Here is a 27,528-nt window from a genome sequence, read left to right on the forward strand (position 1 = left end):
CTTAGGTCATTCTTCAATCTTGGAAGTGAGAAGTGATTGTGATTTGTAATGTTTGTTTTTTGTTGTGGTCATGATTTTTTCGGTGTAACGCATTTATGAAATTTATTTATTTTTCTTTAAATATTAAAACAATTCACAAATGTTTTTAAAGGAAGTTTCCTAAATTGAGTAAAATTAAATAAATCCCACAAAAATGGACCAGGTTCAAGAAGGTGTAATGGAAAGACAAGGAAGGTAAGAAGAATTGGAAAAGATTTATTTTTTGTTTATTACTAATTCAAAAATATGAAGCTTTGTTCTACCTTCACAGTTTATAGGTGCTTTTCATTATTGTGATGCTACTAAAATAGTAAATATTTATGTTTTAGTTGTTTACTTCTGCGATGTGCCAGTCAAAATTCTTTAGATGAAAGTTCTCAAAAACACATTTCGCAAAACCACCCTCACAGCAAGGAACGCCCTCCATATAGAAATCATTTTCACACCCAAAAAGCTTTCGATATTATGAATGTCATGCGAAAGTAAGTTTAAGTTTTAATCTCAATGGACAAGTTCTCGATTTTATCATTTTTCAGGCAAAAGCTGCTTTGTGATGTTACTCTAGTAGCAGATACAGTGGAAATTCCAGCCCATAAAATGGTATTAGCTGCATGTTCGCCTTATTTTTATGCCATGTTTTCAAGTTTTGAAGAAAGTCGGCAAGATCGTATAGTTCTAAAAGAAGTAGATCATCAAGCTTTATTGTTACTTGTTGAATATGTTTACACATCTGAAGTTCACGTTACCGAGGACAATGTACAAGTTTTATTACCAGCTGCTAACCTTTTGCAACTCACTGATGTCAGAGATGCTTGCTGTGATTTTCTACAGGCACAATTGCACCCTACTAACTGTTTAGGAATCCGTGCCTTTGCAGATTTACATGGATGCTTGGAGCTACTTTCACACGCGGAGTCCTACATAGAACTGCATTTCCCGTAAGTTTTTCTTTATTTAAACTTAATTTAAAACTTAGCTGAATCAACAAAAAATTAAAAATGATACTCCAAAATTTAAGTTTAAAAAATGATTTTATTCAGAAATAAAATATGTTTTTACGTTAACCAGTATTTCCACATATAAATATGAACTAGAAAGACGAAAATTTATTATGTTAAGGCTAATTTACATAGATAATAACCATATTAGAATATTCGGTACAGTATTTTGCCATTTATTTTACGATTAGGAAAGAATATTTTGCTCAGTACATTTGAAACAAAAAGTTAATTTTTATAAAATTGTACTTAAAATATATTCTGTAGTAAATTTAGTTAAGATGTTATAGAAGGTGATAAAAATATTATCTCTGATGTTTACATTTTTGTATCGGTTTTGTTTAAATTTTTGATCAGATGTGCATTTCAGTATAAGTAATTATATTTACACAAACAATACAGATTTAGACACCTATTATCTGCTTTAAAATTGTACATTTTTAACTAAAATCCCATGAAATGTAGAAATTCTTTAATATTTAATGCTGAAAATAGTATGTCTGTAGAAATTATTAATTTAAGAAAAGGCATACCAATAAATGCCTGCTTACTGTTTGATTACTTTTTTTAGTTGAATTTCGGTAAAAAAAACTTATTTTGTTATAAAATAACCTTGTTGTTAATGTCAAGGCTTAAGGCTTACATAATAATAAATACATATTAGCTTTCAGAACAAAAGTAATGTTATTACAGTAGATTTTATATCCGCTGTTTAAAACAGTGTGACGTTAAAAAATAGAAAAAATATATAGTATATGGGATAATACAACAACCTGTCAGAAATTAAGAAATGTTTGAGATACAGGGTCTTAAAATTAAAAAAATATATCTAACTATTTTCTATAATAAATGGATATGTATTTGAAAAAAATTTTGTGTGCACAATACAACGATTAATTCAGGGTGAAAAAATTAAGTTTCAACTCAAACCAGTAGTGTAGCTAATGAGGTATTTTTGTTACATTTTCTGCAAAATAATGGCAACTAAATAAAGAATTTATAATTTTTAAAATGCAAATTTAATTTTATAACTTTGACACTATATACTCGAGACTATACTCTATACCAGGGGTCGGCAAGTAATTTTAGGTGGAGTCCGGATACTTTTGAAAATTTTTAACGAGGTCCAGAAAAAAAACTCGTATTGCTTATTAATTTTTTATTGTAAGTTGCATTACCAAAATAATATGAAATACAATAGATAGGCATATTTGTATTAAAAAATCAATAGAAGAAATTATATTTGCGGTTTTAAGCCAGTTTTCTTAACTAATCTACTTACCATTGAAAAACCAGTGGTGGACGGCGCACTGGAGGGCCTTAATCGAAAAGGATTCTATACACAAGGCTATGCGGACGACTTGGTCGTTCTCATAGTCGGGAAACATAATATTATCGTTTCAGAACTCATGAAAGAGGCTTTGAAATGGATAGATGACTGGTGTAAGGGGCAGGCACTGTCAGTAAACCCTGACAAAACGGTCGTAGTACCCTTCACCAGGAGAAGAAATTTAACTGGACTCTCTGAACCTATAATAGGGGAGAGGGGCATTACACTTTCCAGGGAAGTAAAATATCTAGGAGTGATACTGGATAATAAGCTTACCTGGAATGCGCACTTGGAAAAAGTGGTGAGTAAGGCGAAGCAGACATTGTGTGTATGTCGTCGCCTTATTGGGAAAACCTGGAAACTGAAACCAAAGATGTCACACTGGTTGTATACGTCGATAGTAAGACCCAGGATTCTTTACGGCGCTGTGGTATGGTGGCAGAAAACACAACAGACCACAGCGAGGGAAAAACTGAATAGAATTCAGAGATTGGCCTGTTTAGGTATAACGGGGGCGATGGCATCGACCCCGACAGCTGCACTAGAAGTCATGCTAAATCTGCCACCGCTGCATATAGTGGTGGAAAGAGAAACGCGGCTAGCAGCATATCGACTCAGGAATAACAATCACTGGAGGGGTAATTCCCACTCCAGGATCATAGACACATCTATGTCAGAACCAACTCTTGGGATGGTATCCGACAAGATGGTCCCAAGGTTTCACTTCCACAAGCCATTTGAGACTCGAATAGAGGATCAAAGCAAGTGGGAGGAAAGGTTTAATACCCTGGAAAGGTGGAGCCTAGTATGGTTTACAGATGGCTCCAAAATGACCAGAGGGACGGGTGCAGGAATATATGGACTCAGACCCAGATGGAGTGCAAGCTACAGTCTGGGGGAGTTCCCTACTGTATTCCAAGCAGAAATCTTCGCGATAATGGCGTGTCTGGCAGAGAATGTACGTAGAGGTTATAGACGTAAACTCATATATATATTCTCTGATAGTCAAGCTGCAATTAAAGCTTTAGCCGCACACAAGGTAAGTTCAAAACTGGTGTGGGACTGTTTACAAATGCTGACTGAACTGGCCACCAACAATACAGTCAGACTGTGTTGGGTGCCAGGGCACAAAGGCATTTGTGGAAATGAGAAAGCGGATGAACTTGCTAGGAAGGGATCCGAGACAGTGTTCATTGGCCCGGAGCCCTTCTGTGGCACATCTCCCAGTGTGGTCAGGCGGGCTCTGGGCAAATGGACAGAGACAGAACATAGGAAATACTGGACTTCAAGGCCAGGACATAGCCATTCTAAGGAGCTTATGGAGTATCCTTCGAAGGGAAGAGCGAATGAGCTACTGAGCTTGAATAGAATCCGGCTCAGGAGAGTGACAGGACTCATAACGGGACACTGTCACTTTAGGAAACATCTACACAAGCTAAAGCTTGTAGACAGTCCGGTCTGCCGAGGATGTGAATCAGCGGATGAAACTTCTCTGCATATCCTGAGCAAGTGCCCGGGATTTGCACGCAACAGAATGGTGCTCCTTGGGAGACCCTATTTGGAACCCAAGGAACTGAGGGAAGTGTTAGCAAGGAAGCTTTTGGACTTTGTAAAAAGGACAAATCTACTTGCTGAATAGGACGCACAATAGGCTTAATTAGGCCGCAGTGCTATGGGACTTTTAAAGGACCAACCACTAGAAGATGAAGATGAACCATTGAAAAATGATAAGGATGTCACTCAAACGTATTGTTATCTACAAAAAAATATGTTTTAAATAATTTGAGTAATTATACTTTCAAAAAATTTTTGGCGGTCCAATTTTTTACCTTCCGCGGTCCGGATCTGGACCGCGGTCTGCCAGTTGCCGACCGCTGCTCTATACCTTAAGAATAAGGTCTTCAAGGGAAAATATTCTTGTCACAAGGAAATGTACATAGTTAAAGTTATGATCTTAAAGTCATATTGGAAGTTAAACTTGACAGTTATCAAAGAAAATTAATAAATAAATAAGATTATATTTCATACTACTTTTCATCCAATATCTTAATTGGGTCTTACTTAATAGATTTGTCGGTAATATAAATTATACATGTAATGTACCAGGTGGTCACACTCAGCGCACTGAGCACTCACTGATCGCTAACTCACCGCTCACTGATCATTGAGTCATATGCCATTTTATGGAGCAAAGAATTTTTGTGATCAATAAAAACAGGACACAAATTATCTAAATTTTACTTTTGCAATTGGGATTTATAAGAAAAGGAATAAGTAGAAATAGAGTATCAATAATATCAAAGGGAAAATTAAATTAAATTACTGGTAACAATTAAATAACAAGATGGAACAAAAATGTTTTTCAGCATGACACTGGATGAAATAAAAAAATTGATAAGTAATCACTCACTGAACGTTACTGAAAAATTTATATTGAATTAAAATTTTATATCGCATGCTGCAGAGTATATTGCACAGTAAAAGGGAGAGGTAGCTAAGGCCGGTTTTCGAACTACATACTTCAATTTTGGACTTAAATTTAAAAAAAATCATTTCTTTATCATCTGCTATCAATATTCGATTGATTCTACCTTCCCCCACTCGCACATAACTTTTTTACCCCTTTTAAGTGTTAGATAATCATAATCCAGAAACGGTATTGCTTAAATTTTTCTGCATTTAAATTGGGTATAAATCATTTTTTTTGTGATAAAAATAAAGAATGCTTGTAGTTCCTTTATATGTATAACTTGTTTATAAAATCTAGTTATAAGATATAAGAGGGTGGGCAGTTAGGTGTGGTGGGAGAAAGGAAATAGTGGGGGTAATCCAGATGAACTTTTTTGAAAAAAATTACTTTTGGAGGGGGACTAAACACTTTTTAAATACAGAAAAGATTAAGTAGTACGTTTTCTGGATTATGCTTATTATTTTGTGCGACTTGAGAGGAGGTTCCGTTTGCGGTGGAATCAATTGAATATCAGATAATAAAGAAATGATATTTAAATTTAAGTCAAAAATTAAAATAGACTGAAAACCGACCTTAACTACCCTCCTATATTTAAATTAATTTAAGGTAGAGAGTTTTGTTTCCCCTGTTCACATTTTCTTTAGTTAATAACATTGTGCATTAATATTCAAATTTTATATATTGAAAATAATTTTATATTCCATGATTAAAAATTATGTATTAATTTTTCAGGGAAGTAGTGGAATGTGAGGAGTTTTTGACCCTTTCTCATCAACAAGTATCAAAATTAATTTGTAGTGATAGATTAACTGTACCTTCAGAAGAAAAAGTAAGTGTATAGCTTTGGTGTTTCTTTTTTTTCTATTATATAATTACCATTGAAAACTAGAAAATTTTATTTTGTACATTTTTTTGCATGCCGTTTGGTTGTGTGTGTATATTTGGAAATATGTTTGCTAGTATGAATTTTCCGCAGTCAATAGATAGTGAAGATTTTAAATCAGTTAATGTATTAGAATAAAAATAATTAAAATAATCACATTGTTTCATTATCATGAATATTAAAATTAATTTGTACCAGAATTACAAATACAGAAAATGTAAGGATATATCAAGATTTGTTGATAATTGGCAATGTTTACTTTTCAGTCAGTGTTTTCAGAGTTTTTTACAATTTACATGTCATCAAGTGTTTTAGATATCCTACTTTTTAGATCCCACAAATTTCATTATGCAACATCATCACATCATTTATAAATCAAAGACCTGTGAAGTTAAAAAAAATCTAATAAACCTTTCAGCAAAATATAATAGTAATTTAGAAATTCTCAATTTGAGGTGTATTATTTTTTTTGTCAAATTTTTACCCAACTGTATGTTCTTTTTTACTGAATAGGTATACCGAAAAAATTCTACAGATGATTTCTGTGGCCATAAATAAGAGAAAAGTTTAGTTTTTTCATTTATTATTTTTCTCGTTTTTTTTATAATCCATTTAAATCCTGTTAATTCAAAACTTTGGTGGATGGCCGGGATATACAAATTACAGTTCAAATTAATCTACATTATAAATTTTTTTTTTTTGATCAAAATGTCTGTATACTTCAAGTTTAGTATTTTTATTTGTTTGGATGGGTTTCTTCAAAATGTAGTATGTAGTTTGTCGATTAGCTTTAAGTGAAACTGTAGTAATATGGATTTCTTGCTGACTACCAAAGTAGGACCATAGTAACAATCTACTACTGGGAAAAGTCTAAAACAAATTATAAACTTTTTCATCTTGAATCTTAAAGTGGAATCTTTTTAAGAAATCTTTGCAGTTCCATGTTTATAACTTTGTTCATACTGTCAGATTCACTTATATATTACAATTTTGTCAGTGGAATATTGTAACACCCTGTATTATTTTCCCAATTACCCTGCAAGCCTTCCAAATTTAATTTTAGTATACCGGGTTTCCCATTTTAAACAAACCATCCAAAAATCTCCAAAACAACCCATTATGAGAAAAAATATTTCAGGCAAAAGTTGTAGGTAATAGCAGGGGTCAAACAACAGTGACCTTAAGTTTGACATTCAGGTTGATTTTCAAGGTCAAATCGAAGAACGCTTCAGTTTTTTCATGGGAATCTATATTTTTTGTTATGGATTCGTATTACTTGTAAGAAAATACGTAAGTTTTGTTTCGAACATTTTTTTTTGAAAGTGCTCTCTTGAATCCTAGATCCTGGAGTTAATTTATCTGACCAATTCAACCATTGAAGGCAAGGGGTGAATGTCCATTCAGTCAAGGGAAAACATTGACTAACCAACTACTTGAGCTTTCTCATCTCAGCGCCTTGAGGACGCCGTGGAGACGAGACACACGGTCGCATTGGCCCAGTAATTTGTTCCCCCCTACAAAAAAGTGATGACCAATCGCGCTGACAGCACGCGGGCTATCAGGCCTTGGCGTCACAACCATAGCATTATTTGATATGGTTATTGGGTAAAACACTCAACTGTGGTGTTAGGCTATGCGATCACTGGTCAGGCAACCTATCTGTGGTGTCAAATTTGGCCGTTATCAGGTTGTCTGATTCGGATTCGGCTGCTTAACTGTAGTGTCACGTCCATTAGCAAGAGAGAGAGGCACTTTAAAAAAAAATGTACTAAACAAAATTTATGTATTTTCTTACGAGGAATACGAATCCATAATAAAACATATGGATTCCCATTAAAGAAACTGAAGCGTACTTCGATTTGACCTTGAAAATCAACCTGAAGGTCAAACTCAAGGTCACTGTTGTTTGACCCCTACAAGTTTTGTCTGAAACATTTTTTCTCAGAACATGTTGTTTTCAAGATTTTTGGATGGTTTGTTTAAAATGTACACCCTGTATATGTTTTCTTCCTTATTTCATTTTGAAACCATGCGAACTGGTAATATGTATTGAGATTAGGTAGGTTTTATAATATTTTAAAAAATTTCTAAAAGTAGACTTTATCAGGAAGAACATTGGACCGTTTAATATTTTATCTAGTTAATATTCCTGCTCAAAGTTAACACTAGCATTTGGTTCGAATTTGTGCTTATCCAATTTTTCATATCTGTCTTCTATTTATAAACATTTATCTTTTTATCTTTATATTTACTGAAGAAATAAAAATATCTATACAGGGTGAGTTATAATTAGTTGTAAAAAATGTAACCCCACAGCTTCCCAAAATAACTCATTGAATCAAATTTTCCTCAATACCAAAATGCTTCTTAAAAAACTGCAGAAAGAAATCTTTTCTGTTTGCTCTAAATCATAAAAAATATCTAATTTATATACAAATTTAGCAAAAAAGTTTAATCAGATAGGATACCGTCAAATATTGGACTGTTTGTAACTGATAAAAGAGTAATATAAAATTAAAATCCGTTTTTCTCAATAACTATTTATTTTAGCTTTAGAATAAGAAGCTTTAAAAGAAGAATTAGAACAAGAAAAACTGCAAAAATACTAAATAAAACCTGGGTAAGGTATTAGTTTGAACGAAATATAAATAGTGTGATGGTTAAATTTTTTACAACTAATTATAGGTCACTGAGAAGTGACTGATATTACAGGCAAATTTGATACAATTTTATACTAACATTAACAGAACGTAAAATATTTGTCAAGATAGATTTTTATGTTAATTTGTACTAGATATGATTGAGGGCACTACATTTTTTTCAAAAATATTTATACATCTGTTTTTTAAATACTTTTTTATTTAAATGATTTGATGTAAACTTGTTTTAAAAATTGTTAAAAAAACAAGTAAGAAGGATTCAAATGTTCCATCTATAATATCGCAGATTCTTGGGACTTATGGTCAAAATAAGCTGATTTAACTGAGCCTACTTCTAGCCAAAGTTGCTAGGTTTAGGCCAGCGGTATTCAAATTGTGTTCCGCGGAACCCTGGGTTCCCCACAATCTTTCTAGGGGTTCTGTGATTCTGTCAAAAAGCGCATTCCAGTCATTGATTACATTTACTCTTTTTTATTTATTATCCGATAAATATTTACTTCAAAAAGTCTTAGTTTAATTTTTAATTAGTGGAATATTTATTTTGATAATGTAATATTTATAAATAGGTATATAATCAATAAAAAATGTTTTGAAAATTTTTTTAGATGTGGTTCCTCAAAAAAAATCGAAATGTTGGCCGGGTTCCGCAAGTTGTAAAAGTTTGAAGACCGCTGGTTTAGAACATATGACGTCAAAGTTAAAAAAATAAAAAAAATAAATTATTGTTTCCAAATAACTTAAATGCTTTATATGATATATGGTGTACAAGAACTTCTGTATAGTTGTTACGTTTTGACATAATATCTTGAATAGTTAGATTTGCAAAAATGGAAAAAAGCTTCTACTCTTAAGCAAATATGCTCATATTTATTTTGCAGACAATCCCACAACTTCAGTTCTTATCAGTTCGATTTTAGTTCACTTTTCAGCTCCCAGTTTTATCACAGAGATAAGGCATTATTCCATGTTTCTTCTGTCTACAAAATATTTGTATTTCTAATCATTTCCGCATAATTATTAGTCATCACCATTGTATTTTCAATATAAATCGATTTGCCATGAAAAATCCTATTCCTAGCTGATAATAAAAATGAAATAATGCTTTGAGGAGTTGAGAATCTTGTAACCGAATGTTCTATTCCAAAAATTATTGGAACTGATCACCATTTTCAGTAACGCAACATTCAGTCTATAAAAAAATATTCACACTCGTGAGATTATTTACATACTGAACAGTAGATTCTCATCTCATTTAATGCTCCTCGGATAAGAATAATAACAGAAATTCAAATTTGATAATTACACTTTACAGAATAGGTAAAGTGCTGAGAAAAATCTGTCTGCCGAGTCTGTGATAATTTTGTTTATGGAATGATTACAAATATCTGAATTCCACATTATTATTTCTATTATCGAGTAATAATAATTTTTCACGAGAGTTAAATCGGAGTTGAATCGAAAATTTATTAAGTAATAAAATAAAAATACGAAAACTATTAATTAAAACAAAAAAATTATGTTATGTAATTACTTTGTTTACTATGTCAAAAAGTTACATTCATACACAGGTATTAGCAAAGCATATTAGCATAGTAAGGATTTTTTGAAAAAAACTTCCAACTTTTATGCCCTTTAGCAACTAAACAAATCAACTTTGGACAGAAGTAAGTTTAGATAAGTTGTTTTATCTATATCCAAGAATCTATGGCAATTCCATGTACACAGAGTATTGGCTAAATTGAGGATTTATCTAGAATCTGTAGTATAGGGAAACCGGGAATTTTTAACGTTTTGATATATAAAAGTACTCGCAATTTATAACAAAGAAAATATAATTAATATACCTTATAAATAAGATGTTATTGATGTACGTGTATAAGTTGGTAGTTGTTTCAATGACAAAAATAAATTAAATTTTTAATGTTTAGAACATGACAAAAGAATTTAAATGAAACTGGCATGGAATGATTGTTAATTCAGGATGTTTCAGAAAACAAATGTTGGGTGAGAAGATTCTTCCTCCAAAAATAAAACAAAAATTATTATAACATGGCTCCGTTCTTCATTTCTGAGATAGTTTTTTTTTTCTTTTTTATATAATTTAAATAATCCATAAATAATTTTCAGATTAAAACCACTTTAAGTCTATTATAAAAAATCTACTTCAAATCTAAAAGTGAAAATTGTGACCCCTATTATCCCTTATGTTGAGATATGAAAGAGTGTAACAATAAAAAGATAATATAAGCAAGATATCAAAAATTCTTTGATATCTGTCTCAGAAACAAATAAACGTATTAATGAAATACAAACCTAACATACACTTATTAAATGGAATTCTCTAATTTTTTAACATACTATAAAAAAATATATAAGAACCATAATATATAAGAAAAATATTATCAGTTGCTAGGCAAACAAGGCTTTATCTAACATATTATTTATGAAACCTTATATCACAGTAATCTGATAAAAACTTTCTGTCCAAATATGTAAAAATATATAAGGTGTTCCATCTAAAAAAAAAAACATATATTAGGCCTGTATTTTACTATATATATATACTAAATAGTATATANTTGGCTTTTACCCAAAAATTATACAAATTTAATAAATTACAAAAAAGTCATTACAAAATACCGATTTTCATCTCTTAACTTCAATATATATATATATATATACTATAACAACTATATTTCTTTTAGAAATATAGGTGTTATAGAATTTATTAAGTTGCCTAAACTTTTATTCTTGCACTTTTTTCATGTCTCAATGATTAAAGGAGAGGGAGTAATTTTCGTGTGCCCACCCTGTATATGGTTTTTTTAACTTCAATGCCATCCTTTAAACAGTTACTTACACCTTTATTGCTAAGATGTATACTTTTACAAAATAAATTTTCTTTAAATAAGAGATATAGAGACTAAGAATAATTTAAAAAATTAATACATCAAAAATGAAACATGTTCATAGAAGTTGGAGGCGTTTTTTGCAAAAAAAAAAACATCTAATAGATACAGTTGTGAATCGTGTACGACATGAACTAATTTCAATAAAATTAACAATAGGGATAATTTATTAGTGAAATTACATCATTAAATTACATTTCACGATAATAGCATAAGACAATTACTAAAACATGTTGATGTATGTAGTTGTGTGTTACACTGTATTAGCCCCAAGCCTTTTTTTAGATATAGATTTTTCAAATAAACTAAGAGATTTGCAAAAGATATCAGAGGGACAACTATTGTATTCGCATTGTAAACGACAAAGTGGATTGTGATATCCATAATTAGTTAGCTGGGTCATGTATAAAACTAAAGCCTACTTCTGTTTGTTCTCGGCCTAATATCAAATAATAATCATGAAAATAATTGCAAACAATTTGCATAACCACTAATTCAATTAAAAACAAACAACAAATCAACATGTCGATATTTTACTAGGAGTTCAAATAAATTTAGAAAAGTAATGTAGTCAGTTTCCTTCAAAAATTCTAAATGTCCTTGACAAATATTTTTTCCACGCACAATTACAGGAGCAATTTGAAAAACTGGCCTAACTGAAAGAATGTGATATCCTTAATTTACTTTTATTTTTGAATATCTCGTTGAACTTTCATACATCAAACCCGCAACATCCCAGTGCCATTCGGGAGGTCATTAAGTTTAATTCCACATATTTTTTTAAGTAAAGTACATTAGTGGACACAAAATTAAAAAATTCTTCAAAAATATGTACATATTTTAAAAGATTAAATATGAAAAATATCTACTGCAATTTCAAATGATAAAATTGGTGCTTTGTAATTAAGACTCCAACAAGAAAAGTCGTCACTAGTAAATGTGTCTGATTAGTGAAGTTATATGTTTCTGAATTCTCAAATTTGTGAATTTTTTGTCTTATTTTTAGTTAAAAATGTCTCCAAGGCGACGGCAGATGTTTTTGAAATACCCTTTGTAATAATTTATAATAGTTATCGTCTTGAGTTTACTGTTTTAAAAAAATATTTTACTTTAGGTATTTGAATGTGTTATTGCATGGGTGCAACATGACTTGGAGAACCGACACAAGCATTTGGCGTCTCTCATGGAACACGTTCGCCTGCCTCTAATGTCCCAAGACTATCTCGTACAGAGGGTGGAAGAAGAGCCTCTCTTAAAGGCTGACATACAGTGTAAAGACTATCTTATAGAAGCTTTAAAATATCACTTACTAAAGGGAGATACGAAAACCGCCTTCAGGACACCCCGCACAAAGCCCAGACAACCAGTAGGTTTACCCAAAGTTCTATTGGTTGTTGGAGGGCAAGCTCCTAAAGCCATAAGAAGTGTTGAGAGTTACGACTTTAAAGAGGAAAGGTGGTTCCAAGTTGCGGAAATGCCAACGAGGCGGTGTAGAGCCGGTTTAGCGGTTTTGGGTGGGAAAGTTTATGCGGTAAGTACTTTATTCTGTCATTTGATTTGAATGGATGTAAAAATAATCGTGGCACAGATGAGGAAATCGAAATTAATTGCTTTAAAACTAGTAGTAGCAGTGGTTTAACACAAGTTTATTACTAATAGTATAAAATTTTTAATATTGGCATTTTACTTTCTCATGTGCATGAATTGATTCTTGGGATCAAAATAAAATTATTTAAACTTACATATCTACGGACCAACGCAAATAAGTTTACGTTTCTGACTCGGACAGAATTTAGACTTAATTTTAATAGTAGAAGAAATAATAATCAATACATCATTTTTATGTCAAATTTTATGCTCTACAACTTTTATAGGAAACTTATTTTTCTAGCTCTTACCCCTTTTGGGTACATTATTTTATTTTTTTCACCCCTGGCCAAGGGTTGAAAAAATTACTGTCACTTATTGTTAATACACTAGCCACAAAAATTTAGGGATATTAAAAAAATCACAAAATTTTGGGACAGGCGTATCCATTAATATCAGAATTCAGTTGGTAATCATTCCCCATTGCCGAAAGATACATCACCAAAATCCTTGAACCACACGTCCTGCCCATGCGTACAAGCATGAGCAATCGTTTCATTCTCATGCAGGATAATGCTCATCTTCATAGGGCAAAACGTACGAGAAAGTTTCTTCATGCCAACAATGTGGTAACTCTCAACCACCCACCTATGAGTCCCGACTTGAATCCCATTGGACATGTTTAGGACATGCTCGGGCGTCGATGACAACGAGATTATCCGCAATTACAAAATCACCATCAATTGACCCAGACTCTTTTACAAACTTGGCAAGGAATTATGTAACGAGACATCCGGCGGTAAATTAATATGCGAGATCGCTTAGAATTGGTGATCAGGAACAGAGGCGGCAATGACCGATATTAAATTGTGATCTGCAACGTCAAATCAACAAAATTTTTTTTGACGTTTGGGAAGCTTGGAAAATAATTTTTGAAAATTTTTTTTTTTTAGAATCATGAACGTTTTTTGATGAAGAAAATATGGATTATTGCTAAAATAATATTTTTAACTTAAAAAAATAAATAAGAAGTGAAAAATTACTTTTACTGTGATTTTCAGCAAAACGACAAATTTAAACATTCCGGGCACTAGGAAAAAAAACTTGCAGCTTTTTAAAATTATCAGGGTTTCTTTAGGACACTTTGAGGTAGAAAAGTTACAGTCGATATCCTTAGTTTATTCATTTTTGGCAAAGTTATGCCAAGTTATTCAAATATGCCTAATTATGCAATTTTTTACCTTTTTCTAACCATTTTCATTTTGAAAACATTTTTCTTATCTAAAACCCATAATTACGACTTGTAGAAAATACTTTGCAGTTTTCAAAACCGTGCTTGGATACGTATGACCATTTTTTCCAAGTAATTAATTGCCAAAGTCAAAAATAATTTTTTTGCTTTGATCGACGATATCTCAACGACAAATAATAGTACTAGGCTCCGGAACCGCTCAAACCAAAGAAAATTAAATTATCTAAAAGAGGTTTATGACGAAATTATAAAAAAAAAAATTTTTAAGTCCATAGGCCTTTTTAAAAAAAGCAAACATTTTCAAACTTTTTTTTTCGTTGATTTCCTTATGATTACTAAAAAACTGCAGACGCTAAAAAATTTTAAACTGCAAATCTGAAAACTAGACAATTGAAGCTTCAATTTTCTTTTTTTTTTTTTGATTCTCTACGCCCATTTTCCTCCAAGTTACAGCTCTGAAAATCGCCCAAAAATTTGTGATTTTTTTAATATCCCTTAATTTCTGTGCTTAGTGTATATAGGTACCTCAAACTACATAATTTAAAAAAAAATTAGGGGTAATTGACTAAAATTACAACTTAAAGGTCCGTTAATTGGACTAATTATTATGGAAGTTATTTGAAAACTGAAATCTCTTATTAATCAAAATTTATAGGTAGGTGGATTCAATGGATCTTTAAGGGTGAAAACAGTTGATGTTTACGACGCTGCTTTGGATGTGTGGACAAGTGCTGATAGCATGGAAGCGAGGCGATCTACTTTGGGTGTGGCTGTGTTAAATAATTGTATATATGCAGTTGGAGGCTTTGATGGATCTACGGGATTGAATTCTGCAGAAATGTATGAACCTCAGATGGGAAAGTGGAAACTTATTGCTGAAATGTCCACTAGGCGAAGTAGCGTTGGAGTGGGTGTTTTATATGGACAGTTATATGCGGTAAGGAACCGAAATAATGAAAAAATATGTGAATCGTAAGTCGTTATGTAAATAATAGAATTTCTGTATAAATAAATAAGTAAAGGATGTCTATTTTATAATTTTTCTATCACGCGCACTTGCTATGGGGCCTATAGCGTAGGGGGTTATGTGCACGGAAAGTGCCAGATAGTACAATGGTGTGATGTTATTTTCATAACACAATGCAAATAACATCATGCCGTTGTACTATCTTGCACTTTCTGTGGATATAACCCCCTACATTATAGGTCCCATAACGACTCGCACTTGTGATAGAAAATAGTATGTGCAACTCGTTCGGAAAAGTTGCCATAGCGCCACTTGGGCGCTTTCCGTCAACTGCACCCGCGTGGCGCTATTGGCAACTTTTCCTCACTCGTTACACAATGTACTATAGTATAGGTATGTATTTTTTTTTAGGTAGGGGGATATGACGGAGCCTCTAGACAATGTCTGAGTTCTGTGGAATGCTATACTCCTGAAACTGATAGTTGGACTCCGGTGCCAGATATGTGTTCAAGGAGAAGTGGTGCAGGTAAAATTGAAACTAAAGGAAATGTGTTTGCTATACAGGGTGTAATTAAAATACTGGGCCAAACTTTATTGGCATATTCTATGGCACATACTAGCATAGTTCCTATAAGCATGTTTAGGAAATGGTAAATTAATGAAAGTATGTTGTTTAATATAAGTTGCAAAAATAGTTGAGGCATGCCACATCAATAATACTTAATTGTTTTTCATAAATAACATGGTTACCTCAATCGTTATACAGGGTGTTACAAATTAGTAGCTTAACCCGTTAACCACATATTCTTTGGACCAATATAATGGGACTTTTCTTATGTCACATTTCATTTCGGAGCCCCGTTTTCAAAATACAGGGTATCAAAATTAAAATTTAAAAAATAATTTTTATTGATAACTCCGATGATTGTAGAGACATTTATTTGAAATTTCGCAAATACCTACTTTGATCTTAAGTCGGTACACTTTTTGTGTAATTTTGGATTAAAATATCGCAAAGGGATGGGAGGGGGTTGCAGAACCCATAGACCCTATTTTTTTTTTTTTTGAGTACACCTATGCTTTCCGAATATTTTTTTTTAGATAAAACGGCGTTTTATTCAATTTTTTTGATTTGGGGCCTCGTTTACGAGATATTGTAACTTTTTTGGGTATACGACATCAATTTAGTCGACATTAGACTTTATTTTTTGGGGATATATGAAAGATTTGAGTCTTATTTATTTCAATTTACTGAATAAAATGGAAATAATCATCATCATGATCAGTGATATTAAATTTGAGTTAAATCTAACATATCTAAAAAAGTTGCGACATCTCGTACAGCAAGCCCCTAACCAAAATATGTGGTTTCAGCGTAAAGTGCTCTTTTCCTTGTACAATTCGTTTCGTTCACTGTTGTGTGAAAAATAAATTTTTCATAAAATCCCAAAAATTAAAGTCTACCGTCAACTAAATTGATAACGCCTATCCAAAAAAGTTACAATATCTCGTAAACCATGCTCTAAATCAAAAACACCTCTTTATTTAAAAAAAAATATATTCAAAAGACACATTCAAAAAAAATTAGTGGGTCCATGGGTACTGCAACCCTCCCCTCCTCTGTTCACGCTCCCAGTGCTACTAAACGTTTCACCGTTCTTCACTGTCGTCATCAACAGTGGTGACTGCAAAAACTTTGTGCCGCTAATGAAGAGGTTCTGATATCGGGTATGCACCCAGTCCGAGAACAACATGAGCATGTCAAATATTTCTAGCTCAGACTAAGCAACTGCAATGTAAATTTGTAACTGGCAACGACCAGGTACATAGGTCACAGCTTAACAACTTGAAAAAAACCATCAGATGTTAAATATCAGCAGGGGATGTGAGTCTTAAAACCACTATTAACAATTAATGAGGATTTTTCTGGAGTAAAGAGACATATTTTTCATTGATCTAGTAATATCTTTGTCGTTGCCATCTTGGCGAACCTATTGTTGTATTTGCTTTGTTTTCGTTCTTGAATGTCGGAATTTTCATTATGCATTTACAGGGTGTTTTTAAATGAAATAGCAAAAGTGGTACCAGTAAATGTAGAGCCAAAAATAAGAGGATTGAAGTAAAAATACCTTATACAGGGTGTTGCATCACGAGAGGGACATGGCTTAATGGGAGATAGAGGACATCTAGGGTAACTAGGATCGCCTATAGAAATAGCTTCTTGGCCATTCTTTATTGAGATACAGGGTGATTTATGATTTTTGGTCAAAACTGCTTTATGTCATAACTTTATTTACTACTACTACTATTTACTAAAAGAAATAAACTACTATTTTTATCATGTATCTTTTACTTACTCATGTCATGTGTTTCTTACTCGTATATTTAAGTAATCATCAAAGTGTAACAAGAAAAAGAAACATGTCGCTGAGATTACATTACTTTTTTATGTTCTTTTCGATAATCGTATGGGAATACTAAAAAAATACATACGGGGCGATGTTTTCTAGAGTTACAAAAAAAAAATTAAAAATTTTGCAGTCCGGACCTGGAATACATATTATTTAAAGAAAATGAGGTTTAAAATATGCATGCTTATTTATAACATCTACCCTCAATTAAGCCTTCGCTAATTTTAGTTGCAAAACCATTTTTATCATGTGTCCTTCACATAATTTAGTTTTAGAAGCCGTAGTCTCGTATATTCAATAGCTTATTTAAATAACCACCAAAGTGTAAAAAAAAAGAAACATGTCTTTAAAATCACTTTTTTATGCTCTTTCCGAATATCGTATGGGAATTTCAAAAAAATACATACAGAGTGTTGTTTTCTAGACTTGCACAAAAAATTTACAATTTTTGCAGTCCGGACCTGGATTTTTTTGCTGTCATACATGCATACATGAAGTATCGTGAGTGCATTAACCCTACCAAATATGAACCCATTATTCCATTCCCTACCAAAGTTATGACATAAAGCAGTTTTGACCAAAAATCATAAATCACCCTGTATCTCAATAAAGAATGGCCAAGAAGTTATTTCTGTAGGCGATCCTAGTTACCCTAGATGTCCTCTATCTCCCATTAAGCCATGTCCCTCTCGTGATGCAACACCCTGTATGAAAGTTGCACCCCTGAGGCGATATACTCTCTTAATGGAGGGGACATTTTAATGTTTTTCTTTAACATGAGGAATGCTAGTGACACGAAACTTGGTATGAGCATCCTACTAATAAAGAGACAACTTTTCAATATTTGTTCGATCATTCGCGTATTTTATAAAGGAGTGAAACAGTCGACCTCATTGCAATATTGTATTAGAAATTTTTTATATGAAGCAAAGTATTTATTTAAAAATATTTATTGGGAAGACTAATTTATTGCGCAACCTCTTTACCTCTTGTAATTTTTCGATAAAACCGATAGTTTTCTAGTAAAAAAATTAGAAGGGGTAATTGCGAAAATTTGTAAAGATAAAGTAGGCGAATGTCATAACAAATAAATTGTTATTTATCATTTTAATAAATTGACACTTTCTATCAGTAAGCTGGTAATTTAATAATAACATTAAGAATAATTTGCTATTAATTAATGAAAAATGTTTGATAACTTATGACTATGGGACATGATCAGGTAATTATTATTTATTTATCTGAAATAAAATTTAATACAAATGAAAAATAAGATATGCAAAATTAAATTTAAAGAATATTCTTGAAATAATTTCCATTTTACTGCAAGCATAACCCAATACGTCTGTTGAAGTTATAACACACTTGCACAAACGGTTCTTGGTTATTGCAAAGGTCATCTGCTGTCGGAAATATTCTTAAGCGTAGTTCTTCTAAGGAGGCAACAGGAGTATACACATAAACAATACTTTTTATGTGTCCCCACAAAAAGAAATCCATAGAAGTTCAGGTGAACGTGCAGGCCAACAAACAGGGGCATCACTACCACGACCAATCCAGCGATTCGGGTAATTTAAATTTAGCCATTCTCTAACGGCAAGTGTACTATGTGCAGGCACCCCATCGTGCATATACCACATTACCTGACTTGTAGCAAGGGGTATATCCTCAAGTAATATTGGAAGATTTTCATTCAAAAATCTAAGATACTCGGCCGCTCCAAACCTGTGTGGAAAAATAAAAGGACCTACTAAAGTATTTCCTACAATTCCCATCCAAACGTTTAAACTGAAATTATGTTGACATATTGTAACAAATATTTAATGAATATTTTCTTCTGACCATGAATGAACATTATGAAGGTTTACTCCACTTACTCTAGGAAAATTTGCTTCATCGGTGAGAAGTATATTCATTAGGAAATTTAAGTCATGCCTGGAAATATTGACAAAAATCCATGTGATTAGTTAAATCAGGGTCATTTAATTCTTGCACGGGTTGATGGTGAAAACTGAAAAGGGTATAAATGATCACAAGACTGTGAGAAACTTGCAGTTGCCTGGACACCTGTCTTGTGCTTGTACCACAGTCTTGTTCTAGATGTTCCAGTATAGCTTCCTCAGTTTCAACAGTTCGTACATTACGCCTTCTTCTGGCACCCTCACGATTGGGCTGAATTTTACCAGTTTCGCGAAGCCTTCTTTCCACCTAGGCCAATGTTTGTCTATGAGGAATTGGTCGGTTTGGATATCTTTGGTGGTATAATCTTACTGCAGCGTTACTATTTTTTCTAGATTCGAAAAACCATTTTGAGCACGTCTACATATTTGTCATTGGTATATATATTATTTGCCATAATTATTCTGATAATAAATTAATCAATTGGTACTAATTATTGGTTGACAGAAAGTGTCAATTTATTAATATGATAAATAACAATTTATTTGTTATGACATCCCCCTACTTTATTTTTACAAATTTTCGCATCTAATTTTTTTACTAGAAAACTCGGTTTTATCGAAAAATTACAAGAGGTAAAGAAGTTGCGCAATAAATTAGTCTTCCCAATAAATATTTTTAAATAAATAATTTGCTTCATATAAAAAATTTCTAATAAAATATTGCAATAAGATTGACTGTTTCACTCCTTTATAAAATTCGTCAATGATCGAACAAATATTGAAAAGTTGTCTCTTTATTAGTAGGATGCTCATAACAAGTTCCGTGTCTCTAGCATTCCTCATGTTAAAGAAAAAAATTAAAATGTGAATTTCAATCCCCTCCTTTAGAGGGCATATCGCCTCAGGGGTGCAACTTTCATATAAGTTATTTTTACTTCAATCCTCTTATTTTTGACTACATTCGCCGGTACCATTTTTCCTACTTCATTTAAAAACACCCTGTATGTCTTGCAAAAATATAAAATACAACTGTTTGCAATTCTCGTTTCCATTCGCAATTAATTGTGCTGTGACCTGTGCAGTGACCTTACTTGCTTTGCCTTATATTGTAAATTGTAAAGAAAATATTTTTTTTAATTTACAATAAAATCACAATTTTATTTTTATACTGAACTATTTACATTTTTTTGTCATACAAATTTTTCACCTTCTACCTTTTTCTTTAAACTTGAATTCCGATTTTAGGAGTTGGTGTCTTAGATGGCATCCTCTATGCTGTGGGAGGACACGATGGACCTTTAGTTCGTAAATCAGTGGAAGCATATGATCCAGCTAAAAACAAATGGACCCCAGTCAGTGACATGGCGTTGTGCAGGAGGAACGCGGGCGTTGTAGCCATGAATGGGTTGTTGTATGTTGTTGGTGGCGACGATGGATCCTGCAATTTGGCTTCTGTGGAAGTGTACAACCCAAAAACAGACAGTTGGACAATGTTGCCCAGCTGCATGGGCATCGGACGTAGCTATGCAGGGGTAGCTATTATAGATAAACCTATTTGAAGGTCGCCTCACGCTGGCAATGGGGTCCCTGCAAACAGTTCGTCGGGTGGAAGGTAAGCTGTTTTTCTATGGTTTATTTAGCATTGTTCAACCAGATTCATCCAGATTTACACATTTTTATTTATTTAATTCTGAATAGAAAAAATACTGGGTGTCCAGGATTTTAGCATAAATGGATTTAAATATTTAAATAAATAAAAAAATATACAGGATATAACACAACAACGTATCAAAAATTAAACAGTGCTTTCCTTTCCAAATTTATGTATATTTGTCAGTTGCTCTTGCAGCTATCGTTTTAAAGGATTTTGGGGAAGTGTTCAATAAATAGAAATTTTCCTATTCCCACCCTGTATTTTTTACTTATTTGGATAAAATAAATTTGAAAAGCTTATTACTACAATTTTTCAGGCAACTAAATCTTTGTCTAATATATTATGCTAAATTCACATTCCTGTACATATCTTCCCATAATTGTAAGATAACTAAATAGATTATACAGTGTTCTAAGGGCCTAATAAGGCCTAAGTGCTGTGGCGGAAGACAATTCCATCACACCTCCGAGATACATACATACATACATACATACATACATACATACATACATACATACATACATACATACATACATACATACATATATAGTGTTCTGTTCAAAAAAGTTTCCTGTTAGTTTTGCTGGATTTTAAAGGTACTAAGCTATAATGCAAATAAATTCAAAAAGTTTTCCTAACAATCCTGTCAAATGAAGCCAAACAGTGTACTTTGATACCAAAAATTTAAGTATGTAAAAGGCTTGCTTTGGGTGTGCAGCAAAATGAAACTCTCTCTCAATGGTAAATAAAAAGTATTTTTTCTACAAAACTGTTAAAAGTGGGCTTTTTAATTGTAATTTTTAACATCAAAAATGACAATTAAAAAGCCCACTCTTAACAGTTTTGTAGAAAAAATAGTGTATGATATACGTGTTAAAAGTGATTTTATTTTGTTCGTGAAGTTACATCTTCACTCACAAAATAAAATCTTACTTTTAACACGTATATCATAAATAGCTATTTTATTGAAAAGAAAAGTGCAGTGAAAAGAAATGTGGTTGGGACAAGCGTTCATTGGAGAGTCCATTTGTGGAGTCGCTCGCGGGAGTATGTATCTAGTCCCTGGCGCCAATCAGCCGTGGCTCTTTTCCGGGAACCATATGTTAGTTGCAGATTCGTCTGTTCTTGCTTGCAACTGTTAAATGGTCCGGCGTCAGGCTAGCGCTCTTAACATGATACTTTAAATGGGTCATATGCAGACATGTACCACACATCCAAAAGATATCTAATCTTGTAGACAAGATTCTTAATTGATAATATTGCAGGAAACAACTAATCTGCAGTCTACATGTCCTGAATAGCATTGAATTATATCACCAATATCTAGTAAATAGTAATAAATAGTAAATAAATTTTGTGTTTTATAACTTTGTTCCATTAATGTTTATTAATTCAGTTTATGGAGAGGCCACTTGAGAAAAGTAATCTTCAAGATGCAGAAAAAGCTGAGATCTATCTATTTATAGGTGGTTATACAGTCTTCATAAATGATTACAAGTCACATGACCAGTAGTTCTGTTTGGAATAGTAATTTTATTTCCTTCATGTTGGCAATTAAATTTCGGTAAAACTAAAAATTATTACAACGATAAGATCAAGATTACATTAAAACACAACATTTGTTTCACCGACTGTGATTTTTAACAAGATTCTATTCAACCAATCAGCGATCGCATTATCTCGAACGTAAACGTAACGGTTCGTCACTATTCATTGGAAATGAATCATAAATATTGATGATACCAAAATTTAGGGGTTTTTCATTACCAGTACCAGTCGTCCAATGTTGGGTTGCCTAAACTCGGTGGTCACGTGACTTGTAAACATTTATGAAGGCTTTGTATTTACGTGTGGGTCTTTGTCAAAGATTTATGTTAGAAGAAGAGTAAAAGATACTTCTGTGAAAGGATTATATAATTTAATAATATCAATAGGTACCGTATATGTTTTTCGTGTAATAATATTTAGATATAACATGTTTAATTTTTAGATAATTACACAGGTCCACAAAATAAATTGTCTGTGCCATAAAGCATGTCATTCTTAGATATTTTCAGTCAGTGAATTTGATTCTGATTTCTGTTTTGTCCCTACAAATTAGGATTTTTTTTTTAATCGTTAATTTATATGAATATCTTGAAAAGCCCAATGAATTCCAGGTGCCACTCATTCAGTGCCAAATAATTCAACTATAAATAGTAAAACTAGTTTTTTTATGGACTTTTCATACAATCTCTATAACCTTGAAACTCCTAACCTCAACCTCCATAACATCATGACCGTATAACAACATAATGCCGTAAGCCTGAGAATCCGAGTAACAGTACGAGGAAGCTCGTTCGTATCTAATAGGCCCCATATACGATCAAACAATTTGCGCAAACTTTTGTTGTACAACATAATGAAGGCGTCTAATAGTCACCGCCCATTTCGCCCTTCCACAAATAAGATCCACTTCTTATTTGTGGAAGGGCGAAATGGGCGGTGACTATTAGACGCCTTCATTATAGCCATCTTTCTCTATCGCACAGATTTCTATGACTTACTTTATTGCTCTCACGTAACGGCCAATGAACCATGGGGACTTTCCGACCCTGTATTTGCTGCTAAATAAGAGAAGTTTGCTTCAATACAACTCTTTCACAACAGCCATTACATCTTCAAGTAAGCCAACCTGGGGTTAAGCTGATTTTTCGAGTGTTATTAGGAATTTATTCCAATGTACAAGTGATAAAATTTGGTAGAAGGGGAAGAAATAACATATTTTGTGATAATCGCTTATTTGTGTGAGAAAGTAAGTTTTCAGGCTTGTCGAATTTGGTTGATTTCTTCTCCTTCTGACATTTTTATATATTGTGGTCGCAAGTCTGCTATTCTAAACTTACTCTTCCTCACCACCCTACTTGCTTCTTCCTAGTGATTGGTCCTAATAAGTCCCATAGCACCGCGGCCTAATTAGGCCTATTGTGCGTCTCACTACTAGTCCTATTCAGCAAGTAGATTTGTCCTTTTGACAAAGTCCAAAAGCTTCATTGCTGACACTTTTCTCCGTTCCTTGGGTTCCAAATAAGGTCTCCCCAGGAGCGTCATTTTTCTATGTGGTGGGTGCCCAGGATTTGCAGAGAAGTCTCATCCGCTGAGTCACATCCTCAGCAGATCGGACTGTCTACAAGTTTTAGCTTATGTAGATGTTTCTTAAAGTGACAGTGTTCTGTTATGAGTCCTGTCACTCTCCTGAGCCGGATTTTGTTCAAGCTCAGTAAATCGTTTGCTCTTTCCTTCGAAGGATACTCCATAAGCTCCTTAGAATGGCTATGTCCTGGCCTTGAAGTCCAGTATTTCCTGTGTTCTGTCTCAGTCCATTTGCCCGCCTCGCCACACTGGGAAATGTGCCACAGAAGGGCTCCGGGCCAATGAACTCTGTCTCAGATCCCTTCCTAGCAAGTTCATCCGCTTTCTTGTTCCCACAAATGCCTTTATGCCCTGGCCCCAACACAGTCTAACTGTATTATTGGTGGCCAGTTCAGTCAGCATTTGTAAACAATCCCACACCAGTTTTGAACTTATCTTGTGTGCGCCTAAAGCTTTAATTGCAGCTCTAGGCGCTGAGGCTTTACTATCTCCACAGAAATCTGCAGAGATTCTTAGAAAAGAACCATTGGCAAAAAAAATTAGGTATTGTAATTTTCAAAATATATAGAAATATAGAATGTGTACCTTTGCATACAGTGATTAATAATATCCTGTAGTTCTTCTAATAAATTTTATACTGTACATGGAGAAAGCCTAAATCTTGTGAAAAAATCTTATGGGTTATATTCTTTATAAAAATTTGGCCTTTGAAAATTCGTGGTCTCCTAACCTCCTCATCACTACTGTAAGCATTTACCTCGTAATATTTAAAATTCAATTTTGATTTATTTTTTTTAATATAACGGTTATATAGGTTAACTTTAACTATAAATCTTCAGGTTAACTTACACATAAGGTTCTGGTTATCTTTATCATGACATAACCAAGACATTGAAGTTAACTAGATGTCGTCACTTGCGGTTAACCTTTGGTAAGGAATTAACTGCTAGTTAACCACAGATTGTGAAACTGGGCGTACATCAGAATTATATATATTTGCAACAATTTTAATATATTTGTTTTATTGTTTTTATTTTCTTAGAATATAAGTACAGTATACTGTTTATGACAACCGCAATTCTATTGTAAACTGAATATGATATAATGAGCGTTCAAATAAAAACGTGGTCAAGTTGGTTCTGAAAATTTGGACGTAGGGCATAGCGTATAGCAAATGAACTTAAACGTCATCTGTCAAAGCGCTATATCGCCGCTATCAATTTGAATATTTTCGTTTTAAAAAGCGTTTAAAATGGTGTTTTCTCAAGAACAAAAAGTGTTTATCATAGAGTCCTACTTTAGAAATGGACGCAAGATTGATGGAATATGGAAGTATTCTATTGAGGAATGTTTCATAGAATTTCAAAATCAATTTCCCGGCGTTGTTGAGTACAAAATTTTTCAAAGTGCAGTTCAGCGTTGTGTTAATGTTTTTCGTGAAACGGGCAGTGTAACAAGAAAAGAAGGAAGCGGCCGACCTAAAAAGCGGACTGAAGAATTAAAAGAAAATGTCCAACAAATAATGGAAAATGCGCCAAGAACTTCTGTACGTGTTTTATCACAAATGGTGGGAGTATCAGTCGGTACCTGCCACACAGTGTTAAAAAAAGATTTGCGTTTGTTCTCCTATCGTTTAACTTGTCAGCAAGAACTTCATGAAGTTGATTTTCCGCGACGGGCTGTATTTTGTGAATGGTTTTTAAACAACTACGGTGAACTTCATAATATCACCTTTTTTTCTGATGAAGCCTGGTTTCATTTAAGTGGTTACGTAAACTCACAGAATATGAGAATGTGGTCTTCTGAAAAACCAGATAACTTTTTTGTCGAGGGCCCTCTACACGCTCAAAAAATTGGAGTTTGGTGTGCTCTCAATCGAAGGAGGATTTATGGACCTATTTTTTTTAATGGTACTCTTACTGCGCAAAGGTATAGAGAAGAAATTATCGCTCCTTTTGTTAACCAGCTGGAAGAAAACGAAATTACAAACTTTTACTTTCAACAAGATGGCGCAAGGGCACATACGGCAGGCGAGACGATGAATATGTTGAGGGAAGTTTTCCAAAATCGACTAATAAGTCTCAATGCTGAACATGAATTTCCACCGAGGTCATGTGATATTACGCCGTGTGATTTCTTTTTGTGGCCTTACCTTAAAAACACTATTTTTGAACTGCCTATTCCTGATTTAAACCATCTGCAGGCTCGACTTATAGACAAGATTCGTGAAATTAACAATACCCCGAGCATCTTAGAAAATGTCTTTAATTCTTTGAGGAACAGGTGTGAAAAGTGCTTGGAACAAGGAGGGGGACACTTTCAGCAGCTGCTTTAATTTATTGTTATAACAAGGAGGGGGACACTTTCCGCAGCTCCTTTAATTGTTTGTTATTGTTATCACGATTATTCTTTAAAATAAAGTTATATAGTCATTAACGTTATTGAAACTGACAGCTGCTATACAGCTCGTTGAGAAATGAGGTTAAGTTGGTCGCTATAAGCTACTCCCTACGTCCAATGTGTCAGAGCCAACTTCGACCACATTTTTATTTGAATGCTCGTTATATGTATATACGCTAGCGCAAAAAGGCATCAAGCCAGTGAGGAGTGCACTTCTCGCAACAGGCGTTCAACAGGTTAATGTCAGAATAAATTAAGAGTTAATAAAAAAATTATGAAATTTCTTGTTATATCTGAAAAAGTGGCAACATGGCAACAATGTCATTTTATCCTGAATATCAAATTTGATATCAGACGGATAATCTGTATAAAAATTGTATGAGTTTTTAAATTCATTGATGAAAAATTCACTTTCATCTAGAGCAGTCAGTTTTTACTGGTTTTCACATGCTGGCTGCTGGCAAATTGTAATCGTTTAATTTTATTAAGGGCATTTTACAATGTCGAGACCAATGTTGTCTGTTTACATGTTTTAAAGGACCATTATCTACCTAGTAGGTTGTTACGATATGTTACACCCGTGAGAAACAATGTATATCTTAATATTGAAGAGTAAGATAAGATGACATTTTGTACTATCAAAATACCAAAATTTTATTTCAGATATGTGAACTGCGACGAGAACAGCAACGCCGAAGGCGCAGTTGGCTACGACTTACACCTGACGACATCCTCACACTTCGATAACTTCTACGAAACCATCTGCCACGACCCCAGTGCCAGCACAGAGGAAACGGAGAACATTTACGAGACCATAGAAGACATTAGGCAGCAACAAATCCACCAGCAGCAATCTCAGCCCGAACAAGAGGATCCCATCTACGACGTGAACCTGGACCAACCTAGTTGTAGCAGTACTTACGGACGTATCGGAA

At 33.2% G+C, this 27,528-nt stretch overlaps 1 protein-coding gene across 1 annotated transcript; it reads left to right on the forward strand.

The window, feature by feature from the left end:
- Positions 1-27,341, forward strand: LOC108915696 (ring canal kelch homolog). The gene is made up of 9 exons (XM_018721804.1): positions 1-234; positions 369-521; positions 576-977; positions 5,570-5,666; positions 12,404-12,820; positions 14,784-15,065; positions 15,507-15,621; positions 20,653-21,019; positions 27,257-27,341. Exons 1-8 carry the CDS (start codon positions 194-196, stop codon positions 20,964-20,966), a joined length of 1,821 nt encoding a protein of 606 aa, XP_018577320.1. The 5' UTR covers positions 1-193; the 3' UTR covers positions 20,967-21,019; positions 27,257-27,341.
- Positions 27,342-27,528: the final 187 nt, after the last annotated feature.

Source organism: Anoplophora glabripennis, unplaced genomic scaffold (assembly GCF_000390285.2).
Source record: "Anoplophora glabripennis isolate ALB-LARVAE unplaced genomic scaffold, Agla_2.0 scaffold1567, whole genome shotgun sequence".
NCBI lineage: Eukaryota > Metazoa > Arthropoda > Insecta > Coleoptera > Cerambycidae > Anoplophora > Anoplophora glabripennis.

Bases quoted from the DNA above. Each gene is read 5' to 3' on its own strand.
- LOC108915696 (XM_018721804.1), top strand. From the start codon at position 194: ATGGACCAGGTTCAAGAAGGTGTAATGGAAAGACAAGGAAG. The intron at 5,667-12,403 runs GTAAGTGTATAG...ATTTTACTTTAG, and splicing joins CTGTACCTTCAGAAGAAAAA to GTATTTGAATGTGTTATTGC. The intron at 12,821-14,783 runs GTAAGTACTTTA...CAAAATTTATAG, and splicing joins TGGGTGGGAAAGTTTATGCG to GTAGGTGGATTCAATGGATC.